The sequence below is a fragment of the Camelus dromedarius genome, chromosome 9 (assembly GCF_036321535.1).
Source record: "Camelus dromedarius isolate mCamDro1 chromosome 9, mCamDro1.pat, whole genome shotgun sequence".
Taxonomy (NCBI): domain Eukaryota; kingdom Metazoa; phylum Chordata; class Mammalia; order Artiodactyla; family Camelidae; genus Camelus; species Camelus dromedarius.
The window spans coordinates 2,408,951-2,421,778 of record NC_087444.1 but is presented as its reverse complement, the minus strand read 5'-3'; the positions used below and the strand labels follow the sequence as shown (position 1 = coordinate 2,421,778).

Sequence of the window (12,828 nt, the reverse complement as noted above, 5' to 3'; positions counted from 1 at the left end):
AAGGGAAGGGCTCTAAGGGCCTTTTTTCCATGACAACTTTGGATTAATCTAAAAATCAGTAAATTATTTTGCAAGAACTGAAGAGCACCACTCCCTCTCTCGGTGTCTGCCACTGGAGATGGTTGTGCATGAAGCAGTGATCAAACACCCCCTCATTTCATTTAGGAAAGCAAGCCCATTGTAACAGTATCTGCGCCCCTCAGGAAAGGGTGTAGGCTTGACGCACACACCGCAGGTCACGCTGTGGATCATGACACGCACTCTGGCGTTGGAGGTCGCTGCATTTGTTTCTTTGTGGGTGAGGTTTTAATTTTTTCCTGTTCTAGTATGGAATTGATTAATTAATGCCATTCATTCATTTGCTCAGCCCACAGACGTGTGTTCCGAGCCTACCGGGGACACAATGCTGAGAGCCGCTGCCTACCCTCATGGAACGCACCATCCCAGCGAGGGCCGACTTCGCAGTCACCAGCAGGCCGGTGCCTCGACGGCGCCTCCCCGCTCCCCGCAGGACCGAGCGCCTGGGCGGACGGCAGGCGGCGGCGGGCCCGCGCCTGGGGCACGGCTCTCCCCGGCTGGCCCGGGCAGGGCGGGCTCAGTCGAGCCGCCGCCGCCTCGGCCCCCGCGCCCTGCCGCCCGCGCGGTCTTTAATTTCGCAGCTCCAACCACCGGAAGCTACAGCCGCCGGCCGAGCGGCCCCGGCCCAGCGCGGGTGTGCGCGGCGCGGGGAGGGCGCGCCCGCCAGCCCAGCCGGGCGCCCGCGGGACGCGCCGCCAGCGCCCTCTCGGCCGGGGGCTCGGCGCTCGCCCACCTCTTCCAAATTTAACCATTACCTAAATCCGAAGGGAAATGAGCAAACCTCTGGGATTGGGTGTCAAGGTATTTTCAGCCTTGCTGGGCGTATTTATCCCGAAGTGTTTCCACAACAAGCTATTTCGGGGCCGCGGGGCAGGTTTCGCTCTGCGGACGCCGCGGCCACTCGCCGGGCTCCAGGCCGGCGGCACCGCGGGCCGGTGATTCACGGTCCCGACCCGGGGGCGACGCAGCCCAAGCAGGCGGCGGGGTTGGGGGGGGTGTCCCGGGACAGATGGGCGGGGAGACCTCCTTGGAGCAGGGCGCTCCCACTGCCGGCGCTCCAAGCAATCTGTGTCCTGAATCTGTGACTTCTTCTCGCTGCGGAAGTCTCCCAGGAGCCAAGAATAGTTCATTTTCTTTCGAGTCATTTCTAGTGCCTGGGTCTCTGGGCCCTCCGAGTTTCCCCATCTCCCGCCGCCCCACAGAGAAAACATGGGGAGGGAGGCTGGAAAAGCCGGGCCCCCGTCCGCCTCCTGCCCCCTTGCGCAAAGGAGGAGCGCGCCCCGCCGCCCGACGGGGGCTGGGGGGATTGGGGGGGAGGCCTGACAGGGCTAAGCGAGTTGCTCCTTAACGCTCAGGAAGTGAAGCTTGTGGCTTTGGGGGCTGAGCTCGGAAGGAGATTAAAAAAGAGAGAGAGAGAGCGCGGTCTCTCCTGAAAGCAACTCAGTTTGAAAACTCTCGGAGCTCGGTGCCCGCGCCCTGACCCCGCAGGTAGGTCCGCTGCACCTCCCACCCTGGCGGGGGCGGCCGCGGGAGCAGGCTGGGCGCCCGCACTGCGGGGGTGACCAGAGGGCGCCGCGGGGTTCCCACCGGCGGCCGGCCGCCCTTGAGGAGCCCAGAGAGAGCTATCCTCTGGGTCCCCGCGCGACCCGCACCGCGGGGCTGGGGTCTGGCGCAAAGGACGCGCGCCTGGCTGTTGGTAGTTCTGCAGGGGCGCGAGATCCACCGGGAAGGAAACATCTAGTCGGGAGGCAGTGGCAACTGGGCCCAGGAGGCTGCCCGCTCCGCACCTCGCGCTCCCGCCTTCCCAGGACCTGACGGTGAAGCCAGGCCCGGCCAGCCCGCGCGCGCTAAGGGGCCCGACCCGCCCCGCTCCGCCCCTGGCCGCCAGCTGCTGCGAGAGGTCGCCTTCCCACGCGCTCAGCCCTCGGCCCTACTGCTCCTCCACCGATTCCACCCTCCCAGGAACAGACAGAGCCAGCCGGGGTGCGAGAGAGGCGCGGGGCCGCGGCCCGGGCCGGGGGTCTGCTTCCGCGCCAGCCTGAACGATCCCGCGCGGTCCCAGCCTAGATTCAGCGGTGGCGCCGGCAGCTCACCCCCTGCCTCCCCGCCCCCGCCCGCTGCGCGCCAACGCAGACCCAGGCCGCAGGGCCCTCGGGACTTTTTCACCCAGTTTTCCTTTTCCTCTGAGTTTCATGGTTGTTTAAGAAATTGGGTTTTGCGTTTGTGGTGTTTAAGTATACAGCCGACCGAAGGGCTCACGCCGGGGCTCAGGGGAAAATGAAGGCAGAACCGCGCGCTAGGGCAGCCCAGCACCCTGAAGCCCAGGTCCTAGGGGCCGACCCAGACACAAGAGGGAGGCACCCTCACCCCTAGGAGCCTCCTGGCGTTTAGGACGCGGGAGATGCCACTTGGGACTTCGCTACTTGTCCCAGCCGTCTTTTCTCCCAAGCTTGTCCCCACTGTTCCTCCGAGGAAGGGGACGCAATAGGGCGTGCGAAGAGAACCCGTTTTGAGCCCAGAGAGCCGGCGGGCAGACCTAGACCCTGTCCTACATCCTGCCCTGGGAGCCGCGCGGCCCCTGGTCAGGCAGCCTAACGCGCGAAGCCCGAGCACGAGAGGGTCCTGCTCCGGCCCGGGATGCCCAGCGCCCTTGTTGCTCCCTGAACTAGACAAAGACCTCGGAGAACCGCGGCGCCCGAAGAGCTTGTAGCTCGCATGTGAACCCGGCCCCCATCGCCTTCACCCCGAGAGGAAGGCAGATTCGTTTTGCCCATACCTCCTAGCCCGCCTGGTCCCGCCCCCGGATCGAGCCCAGAGCAGGAGCCGGAGGCGCTGCCCCGCCTCCCCGCCGGGCTCAGGTTTCGACCCCGGGATTATGTGAACTGATTGGGGGGTTAATGAGAGCAGCGTAGCAGGCAGCCAGCTCCCTCCCAGGCCCGCGCCCGGAGCCCGGCTCTGTGGCTACTACCGGAGCACCCTGCGCTTTCCTGCGTCCTCTAAACTGTTGGTTCTCCGCGGACTCCGGACACCGCGCGTTTCCCAGCCACCGCGCGCGAATCCGGCTCGACTTCCCCAGGGTAAGGTTTTTGGTGAGCAGAACGGAAAGTGCTTTTTCCCATGACTTGGTTTCCGAGGTTAGATCTCCATAGTCTGGGGTGTCTTGTCCCGAACCCTGCCTGTTACCTCTGCACTCGCGTCTCCAAGCCAACGTTTCTCCTGCGTGGGGCACGAGTGAGCGCCGATCAAGATCGCTGGGAAGCGACTTCTTGGTGCAGGGGTCGGTCCTTTGCCACCTGCACACTACCTCCCTGACTCCTATCTTCGGCCTTTAATGGCCCCAGGCCTTCTGCTGCTGTCCCCTCAACCCGGCTCTAAAGCCAGCCCGAGGTGTCGCGTCCCTGCCCCCTTTCACTGAAGTCTGTAACTGGCTCTTGGAGGGCTTGGCACTTTGCCTCAACCCGGTCTGCGGCCATCGACACATCCCCTCGCCCTAAACTGACCTGCGCTTCTACTCCTTCCTCCCCGTACGAAAAGCAGACCCAGGCAGCCAGTGAGTGGTTGAGTCGGGGTAACTGGCCCGTTGGGGACATCGGCTTTCCGAGAGTTTGATTACCAGAGCGAGTTTTGCTAGGGAAGGGGAGGGGCCGAGGGGCGTGGGCAAGACAGAAGGAAGAGGCCTGAGTGTGGGCCCGGGGAAGGGTTTCACTGATGAGCTGTGGCGGCGGCGGGCTCGCGCCACCTGTCCGAGTGCCACCTGGTGAGCGTAGTGCAGGGGGGGGCAAGCCCCACCTCCCCCGGGCCTTCTTCCCTCCTCCCCGGCCCGAGCTCTCTCTCTGCTCGGCTGCCCAGTCCCGGGCCCCGGAGCGCGCTGACCCTGCGTTTCTACCCTGTTCTCCTCTCGCAGGTCTCCGCCTGGCTGGGGCTGAGCAAGAATTCGGGTAACGGTGGGCTGACTGCGGCTTCAGGAACCCTTGGAACCGAGTGGGGAGCGCGCCCGACCACCATGCCGCGTTCGTTCCTTGTCAAGAGCAAGAAGGCTCACAGTTACCACCAGCCGCGCTCCCCGGGACCCGACTATTCTCTTCGCCTGGAGAATGTGCTGGCGCCGGGCGGAGCAGGTGCGGGGCGCACGCGCTCTGGGCCGGGCTGCTTCCGGGGCCACAGACTGCGCCCCGCCACAGCATCCCTCAGGAACCGGGAAGGGCATCCTGACGCCCCTTTACTGCCCTTTTTTGGTTTCCTACCGTTCGGGTTCCTTCCGGCCTTGTCGCCTAGGTGCCAAGGCCTCTCTGCTCCCGCTCCTGGATCCCGGAGTGTTCCGGCCAGGTCTGGGGTGAGAAGAGGGAGCCCAGGTGCCACTGTCTGGGGGGCCACCACTTAAAAGCCATCAAGCCCACCAGACCCAGCCTGAGTCCCTATCCTGCCTCCTCTCCGCAGACAGCACCTCGAGCGCAGGTGGGGCCAAGGCGGAGCCCCGGGGCCGTTTGTCCCCCGAGTCTCAGCTGACCGAGGCCCCTGACAGAGCCTCCGCGTCCCCTGGCAGCTGTGAGGGCAGCGTGTGCGATCGGAGCTCCGAGTTTGAAGACTTCTGGAGGCCTCCGTCGCCCTCTGTGTCTCCAGGTAGGGAACCTTTGGGAGGCACGGACCCCGCGTAAAGAATGAACCCGCGCGACTTCGGGCACAGAAAGGCTAAATAGGGAGGCGCCGGGTTCTCTACGACTAAGAGCCTGCTTGCAGGGTCTGGGGTCTGGATTGGAGGCAGTGGGACCTGGGCTGTGCATTGCTAACATTTGTTTGCACCGATCCGGTGGGTGAGAGATAATAAATAAGTCGTCTCAGGCAGCAACGTCGACTTTTCGTTTTCCGACCAGAGCTGATTGTTTAGAAAGAGCTGAGATCCCAGGATCCAGACCCCAAAGTCTCCGACGGAGACCTGGGCAGTCTGAGAGAAAAGAGTCGTTGCGTTTAAAAATTATGCTCTCTCCCGTGGCGCTGGACCTGACGGAGCTAGCTAGGCGCCAAGCGGAAGGGACTGGTCCAGGATCAAAATCTCGGCTCCCTGCTATGTCTTCGCAGGCGTGGATTGGGGGCCTATTTCATTTTTCGTTCTGCCGGCTTAGCCCAGCCTTGCGGACCAACCTACGGGTTTCATTTACAGCCAGCAACCGAGTCTCTCGCAAACTGAGTGACTGCACTTTGGGTGGGGGCGAATTGTGGGTGCCGGAAGGAGAGCCAAAGGCTAGTTATTTCCAGATCTCATTTAACAGTTTTAAAAGATATCCCCAGCCCCATCCCACGCTCAGTGATCGACGTGGCTAAAGCCGTAGCTCCAGAGAGTCCGTCTGGGATCTGGCGGCCCGAGAGTCCTTCTCGGCTGTGCAGGACACCGTCCCGCAAGGCCTGAGTGCCGCCGGAATCTCTGACGGAAACTCAAAGCGCAGCTTCTTACTGAAGCGGCCAGCCTGGACTGCACTCTGCGGTGTGTGTGAATAGTTTTGATTTGTAAATCCATATGCAGTTAGAGAAAAGTACATACTGGGTTTCTGGTTTTAGCAACATTTACACGGGTGGGGGTGCAGAAGGCCGCGAATTCGCAAAGCTGGTCGCCTTGCAGGAGGTGGCCAAACCTTAAATTGTAAATTATTCTCTAAGAAATTTGTGGGGTTTTCTGCTGTCAAACTATGACAAGAACGGGAATGGAAGTACTTGGCAGGCAGTTCAAGACCCAGGGCTTCTTCCAGCTGCCCCTTTGCTACCTGCACTGGGTATTTACTTACTTTGCGGAATGTTAACGCCTTCTCGTCCCCCCCACCCCCACCCCGCCCCCTAGACAGACACGTCTAGGGTTGGCCGGGCCGCATTTATTGCTCCTCTTCTTCCCTCATCGATTCCGGGAAAGAAAAAGGACGGGGTGGGAACACCACACGCAGGGGCCGGGAGAGCGCCCGCCCACGGGCGCTGTCCAGGGCGGGGGCGGCCGCCGCCTCCTCCCGCACAGGTCCGCTCGGCTCAGAGCTGCTTTGAAGCGAGTCGCGCCTTTCTCTGCGGGAGCACCAGGTGTGCTGGTCCGGCCAGAAAGGACGCTCTTAACCTGGCACGGAATTTACCTCTCTCCTCACTTGGTGTCATTTTAATTTTCTGTTTGCTTGCTTGGCTGCCTCCAAGGGTCCTCAAGGCCCCAGGGACCGGCCCGTGTTGGATCCTGGGGGCGTTTTTGGCACCCAGCGCGGCGCCGGGCGCAGGGCTGCGGCACAAATGCTGGGTGCCGGGCAGTCCGCAGACACGCCGCCTGGCCGACGCCGCCGGGCGGCTTCCGCTCCGCGGTTTTAAGCCCGATCTGACTGGACACCCCCTCGTGCCTCCACAGCCTCGGAGAAGTCGGTGTGCCCGTCGCTGGACGAGGCTCAGCCCTTCGCGCTGCCCTTCAAGCCGTACTCGTGGAGCGGCCTGGCGGGCTCCGACCTGCGGCACCTGGTGCAGAGCTGCCGGCCTTGCGCGGCCCTGGAGCCCGGCGCCGGCCTGGGCCTCTTCTGCGAGCGCGCCCCGGAGCCAGGCCACCCCGCGGCGCTGTACGGCCCGGAGCGGGCTGCGGGCGGCGCGGGCGCCGGGGCGCCCGGGGGAGGCGGCGCGGGGAGCGGCGCTGCCGGCGGCGCGGGCCCGGGCCTCTACGGCGACTTCGGGCCCGCGGCGACAGGACTGTACGAGAGGCCGGCGGCGGGCGTGCTGTACCAGGGGCGCGGCCACGGGCTGCACGCAGACCAGGGCGCCGGCGTCAAGGTGGAGTCGGAGCTGCTGTGCACCCGCCTGCTGCTGGGTGGCGGCTCCTACAAGTGCATCAAGTGCAGCAAGGTGAGGGCCCCGCGCGCCTGGCCTGCCCGGCCCCGTGCCCGCGCCGCCCCCCCCCCCCCGGCCCCCCTCCCGCGCCCGCCCTCCTCGGCCCCGCTCAGCGCCCTCTCCCGGCCCCACCCGCCTCAGGTGTTCTCCACACCGCACGGGCTCGAGGTGCACGTGCGCAGGTCCCACAGCGGCACGAGACCGTTCGCGTGCGAGATGTGCGGCAAGACCTTCGGGCACGCGGTGAGCCTGGAGCAGCACAAGGCCGTGCACTCGCAGGTAAGCGCGGGGCGCACGGCCGCGCCGCCCCGTCCAGGTTTCCGCGGGCGGGCAGCGCCGCTTCCCTGCGCAGCGCCCGCCGCCCTCCGCTCGGCAGCTCTCTCCTTGGACTTCCCCGGGACTGCCCCCGTCTCCTCCGCCGTGGCCCTCTGCTTGGACGTAGGCGTGCAGGGAAGGCGCCTGGTGGCCGGCTCAGGCCTCGAGGCAGCCCTAGAGTTTGGTGTCACATCATTGTGAGCCTCCAGAATGTGATCCGCATCATGACTTTGGGTTTGAGAAGGGCTTGTATGCGCTCTTGCAGCTGATACATCAGATTTATTAGCTCCGTTTCTTGGCCTCCTTCCTTTTCATCAAATGGCAGTCACTTAATCTGCACCGACTCCTCCCGACTGAAAAGAAGGAATCTCCGCTTATTTATAGCGTCCAGTGTTTGTCCTGCTGTTCTTTCGTTTATTCATTTATAAAAACTTTGTTGCCCAACTTCCAGGTGCTGGGCATGTAAGAATTCAGTAACACACTGGGTCTCCGACAGGACGCCCCTACTGGAGATAGAAGTTTGGCTGAGAGATAGTGGTGGGAAAGCAAACAAGTACACAGGAACTACGGCAGGAGAATGCTTACTTACAGAGGCTTACTTACTAAAAAGAGTATTTCCCATCTCCTTCAATGCCTACACTGGCTGGTGGGGGCAACTCCAGTGCCTGAGGTCTGAGCCTCCTGTTGAGGAGGGTGGAGAAGTGTTTGTAAACAGGTGTCAAACAAGCAGGGTGGGGATACATCATTGCCATGGGGTGTGGAGGGTTGCGGGTGAAAAGTGTTTGGGTGGAAAACGTGTTGAAGGCGTAGAGGATTAGGGTGGGGAGGGTGGAGGCTGGAAGTCAGCGAGGAGGAGCGAGGATGATGGGGCAGGCCACGTGGAAGGGCAGTCTGAAGGCAGGCAGAGCCCTGGCGTTGGGGACTTCGGGGCAGGTTGGGGGCGGGGGGAATGGCGGCCTAGATGGTTGCACTAGGCGTGCCACATCTTTCTCTCCACAGGAACGGAGCTTTGACTGTAAGATCTGTGGCAAGAGCTTCAAGAGGTCGTCTACGCTGTCCACACACCTGCTCATCCACTCAGACACCCGGCCCTACCCCTGTCAGTACTGTGGCAAGAGGTTCCACCAGAAGTCCGACATGAAGAAACACACCTTCATCCACACGGGTGAGCTGAAGGCCCTCGGCTTGGAAGAAGCCCCTGGTGAGGGATGGGCGGTGGGGGCTGTTGTTTGTCTCCCGAGGCCAGCGTGATTCACCTCCTTTGTGATATTCTGTTCCTGGAATGATTGGAGGATGTGGGCCTTCCAGATGGAGTTAATCACTGCAGCGCATTACAGAAAACAAGGAGGCAGATTCTTTTAGGTTCACTTACATACCTGGTTCTCCCCAGAGGGGCCTTGATTTGGGGTTGTAGCTGAAGAGCCACTCAGCAGCTCAGCTGCAGGTTCTCTATCCTTGCAAAGAATATTTTCCACTAGTTTAGCAGCTGCTCCAACTGCTGCCTGCTCTAGGTGAAATATGAAGCTCCCTGGTCCTTTCAGAGCGTTGCTCTAAATGTTCACCTAGAGACTGAGGCTTTCTCTAGGCTACCACCCAGCTTTTGGGGGGGAGGGACTGACATGTGGCCTGTTGGCTGCATTTTTAGGAGTCTGACCACTTATTCTGATTGGGGAGGAAATTACTGGGCTTTCTGCTAAGCACTTTTTAAATGCATTATCTCATTTTATGCTCACAGCAACTCAGGGAGATAGAGACTATTCCTTACCCCCATTTTATCGATGAGGAAAATGAGGCACAGAAGGGTTAGGTAACTTGCCCCGGGGCCATACTGCTAGCAAGTAGCAGGGCCAGGACTTAAATTCAGGTCTGTCTGCTCTCAGACGTCCGAGCTCTTGACCCTCGTTTATTGCCTTCTACTGTCAGAGTCAAGGGGATGGATAGGTATAGAGAGCTTCCATCCACGTAATATCAGCCTTCCTCAAAACATCAGCAAGTTCTGCATAATAGTCGCGATTCTTTACCTATTATAATGCTTTGTCGTTTACAAAGTGCTTTCAGATCTATCACTTTATTTGATTCTCCCTGCCGTCCTATAAAGTACAAGGAGCTGCTCTTACCATCCCGAAACTCAGAAAAATGGAATGATTTACCAAAGGTCGGACTGAGACTAAGTCATGGGGCTCTGGAATGCTCTGGCTTCCGCTCCTGGTATCTTTCCCTAACATTCTGATTGTGTGTGGTGTGGTTTGAAGGCCAGGAGCACTCTCTTTAATAGTCAACAAAGCATTTATAAGAGATATATGAGACCTGTAATTTTATTTTGCTTCAGAATATGAATACTGACTTAAAATAAATTGCAGTGTGTCCCAAACAACCAGCATTGATGTTTGTAAATATGCTTGGGCATTTAGAAGCCCTCATCAGAAAATCTAGAAAAATATCCTACTTTAATCATGCCCCCTTGCCTGAAATTTCCGTGTAACTCACCCTTTTGAGTAAAGATATTCAAGGCACTTACCAAAATGCAACTAAGATCTTGACTGAATGAAACATTAAACCCTTATCAAACATTTACATTAGAGTTAGAATTTGTTTCTCAGATTTGTTTAACCCTAAGGGGATAGGATATGTTTTGATGGGTGGTTCCTTATCAAAGGAATCTGAAGCATGAAGATAGAAAGGGGTACAGCAAAACAAACTTCATCAATTTTGCATTTTTTTCTAATGCCAAGCTCTGACCATAGTTCCATGGTGAGGCTATTTGAAAAATCATCCTATTTCCCAAATGTTAAACAGCACATATATTGGAAAAATACAACCTAGTTTCTGTTATTTATTAATCAATGGTAAAGAGTTGCTGGTATATAAAGAATCCTGTGATTAACCTCATGGAAAGAAAGTAAAATCAAGATTGAAAAGTGTCAGCTACCTTAAAAAGTGCCTTGGGACCAGATGTAGATTTTAAAATAGGACTTTGAGAAATGCCCGTACTTCTGATACATTCTGTTGTCCTCCAAGAGCAAGAAGGCAGGCTGGCTCACTGGTCCATTCAAACCGACACCCACTTGGAAACTCAGATTTGAAAACTTCCTCTCAAATAGAACAGTCACATGGTTTGAAAGTCAGCAACCCCTGCCCCCCCGCCCCCCCCCCTTGTGCTGAACACCTGCCATGGGAGCTCTCTGCTTCTGAAGTCAGGGGAGTCCTCCCGGGCTAGATTCAGCTGCGAGTCTGGGGAGGGCACGTGGCCTCTGCTCTGTTTCCGTTTAGCAGGAAACGGTTTGAGGCCTCTGGCTGGGAACCCCGGCTCAGAAAGTCTCCCTTTCCCCTGGCGTGCCCATGGCTTCCCGGGACTCGCGTTGCCGCCCATGTCACCCTCCAAGCTGCTTGAGGGCCATAGACTGAGGTGCAGCCAGCTGCTGCCGAGAGCATGTGGGTCACAGTGAGTCCCCCCTAGCTCATCACAGACTCACGCTTCCTCCCCTCCCCCGTTCCATCCCGGTAGGTGAGAAGCCCCACAAGTGCCAGGTGTGCGGCAAGGCGTTCAGCCAGAGCTCCAACCTCATCACCCACAGCCGCAAGCACACAGGCTTCAAGCCCTTCGGTTGCGACCTGTGTGGGAAGGGCTTCCAGAGGAAGGTGGACCTCAGGCGGCACCGGGAGACACAGCACGGGCTCAAATGAGCACCTGGCCGCACGCACAGCTACACAACACTACGGAGGGCAGCCCCCACTTGCCACCAGCAGCTTCCGCAGATCCCACCAGCGAGATCCCCCTTCACCCTCCTCCCTGGAGCCGCCAGAGGGGATGTTACCCTTTCAAAGCTCAGCCTGGAGTGGGAACCAAATGACTCACTGCCCTTTGGACACACCAAATAGGCTTCTCCACTCCTGCAGTCTCAAAGTCGAGAGGTGATCAGATAAAACTTTGGGCCTTACAGCCCTTCCCACTCCAGCCCTGTCCCACAGGCAGATAGGGTGGTCCTTAAGCTTGCTTCCCTCCTTCTCTGACCTGCTCTACACATGTGCATGGAAGAGGAGGGACGACCATTTGCAAGGCAGACACGTGCTAATGTTTTGTCTGGAATGAAGAACAAGTGTTTTGCTTTTACTCTTCTGGGGAGTCTGTCAACCCCTTCCTGCTGGGTGCTGCCTACGAAGCTCGGAGGAATCCTTTCTCCCGTTTGAAGACTGGTTCAGAAACTGACTTGGGGAAGGACTGTCCTACTTTTGAAATTACAAGATCCACCGTCGTGCCTGCCCTAAGAAGGAGCAGAAGAACAGTGGACTTGGTGGTGAGAGATTAGAGGTCCTCCCTGCAGGAGGCCTGTGGAGGCTTCCTCAGAGGCGGTGGAAGCACAGAGTGATGCCTTTGGACACGATGCGTCCATTTACTTAGCAAATGCTCCCGACCACCAGTTACCACGGTACCAGGTCCTGTGCTGGGTACTGGGGAGCCAGAGAGTAAAGTCTCAGCCTTGGCCTCTGCCCTTCGAAAAGCTAACCGTCACACCTGCAGGTAGCTGGGTCTGTTCTTTCTCTCCAAAGGAATTCTAAGAAGACAAAATAGAATGTTGAATCTACCCTTCTCACCGTTTGGATTTTATCAAGCAAATTGAAAAATAGCTGAACAGATAGTTCAAAGGTTCTCGTGTGTATATTCAGTTTTTTTATTGTTAAACTGGTATTTTTAAGATGTCTAAGCTAACAGGCATGTGGGAGTGAAGGCTCTGTCTTCAACTCTTTGAACCCTCCATATGTAAGAGACAAAAAGTGGTATTTTTACTTTGTTGAAGTTTCTAAATGTTTTTAAACCTTCTGGAGTGCATTATGTTTGTTAATACATATTTATTAGAGTGATGTTTTAAGTTAATAAAGTATTAAGACTCTTACATATTGCTTTTCATTTAGGCAGGGAATTTGGGAAAGACCTTTGTGTTCGTCTGCAGGGGGAGCTGGCACCGGAGGAAACTGGAGCGGAGTGTACGAGTAAAGCAGACACGCAGCGTCCAGAGGAGAGTGAACTCCAGTGCTCTGGTTTTCACGTGCCTTTTTGTTTCCTTCTGTGCCTTCTTCTCAGCAGGAAAGCGAGGTGTACAAACCTGAGTGCCTGCCATGCAGAATCCCTGTTCTCCCACACGTGCATAGGCTCTTTATTCTGAGAGCTTCCGTTGTTTTGTTTTGTTTTTAAACAGGCTAGAAGGCTCCCATATGAATAAAGACATCGCAAGCCTTAAGTCTAGAGACTGAGTCTTAGTCACGGTGCCATCACCAGCACACCCTGTGACTCTGGCAAACCCACTGACCTTCCCGATACTGGTTCCCTTGACCGTAAGGGGAAGACAGGGTCCTGTCATCCCAGTTCAGCCTTGACCACTCTGATTCCGTGGAGACTGGAGGGGGGAGGCAGTACCTGAGACTGACGAGCTGCCTCACCTGAGGCGAGTTTAAGTCTGAAGACTGACGAGGGTCAGTAAATCGGGGTCTGGGTTATTTCTGGCTCTCTCCCACCTGTGCGAGTTTCTTGCGTAAATCAGTCCTCTCATAGAATGAAACCAGAATAAGGGCCCGCCTGGCCTGAGTCCCAGCTGCCTGTGCGCT

The 12,828-nt window shown here is 58.0% G+C and overlaps 1 protein-coding gene across 2 annotated transcripts; it reads left to right on the top strand.

Moving 5' to 3' along the window:
* Positions 1-1,157: 1,157 nt before the first annotated feature.
* GFI1 (growth factor independent 1 transcriptional repressor) lies at positions 1,158-12,119 on the top strand. 2 transcript variants are annotated; one of them, XM_031457598.2, is made up of 7 exons: positions 1,158-1,566; positions 3,983-4,196; positions 4,516-4,698; positions 6,446-6,927; positions 7,054-7,191; positions 8,227-8,392; positions 10,733-12,119. In XM_031457598.2, the coding sequence occupies exons 2-7, from the start codon at positions 4,082-4,084 to the stop codon at positions 10,909-10,911; spliced, it is 1,263 nt and encodes a 420-aa protein (XP_031313458.2). In that variant the 5' UTR covers positions 1,158-1,566; positions 3,983-4,081; the 3' UTR covers positions 10,912-12,119. The 2 variants fall into 2 exon arrangements, with proteins under 2 accessions (XP_031313458.2, XP_064344785.1); XM_064488715.1 differs by lacking the exon at positions 1,158-1,566 and adding an exon at positions 1,583-3,155.
* Positions 12,120-12,828: the final 709 nt, after the last annotated feature.

Coding starts and splice junctions, on each gene's coding strand:
- GFI1 (XM_031457598.2), top strand. CDS start 4,082: ATGCCGCGTTCGTTCCTTGTCAAGAGCAAGAAGGCTCACAGTTACCAC. Junction 4,197..4,515: donor GCTGGCGCCGGGCGGAGCAG/GTGCGGGGCGCA, acceptor TCCTCTCCGCAG/ACAGCACCTCGAGCGCAGGT. Junction 6,928..7,053: donor AGTGCATCAAGTGCAGCAAG/GTGAGGGCCCCG, acceptor CACCCGCCTCAG/GTGTTCTCCACACCGCACGG.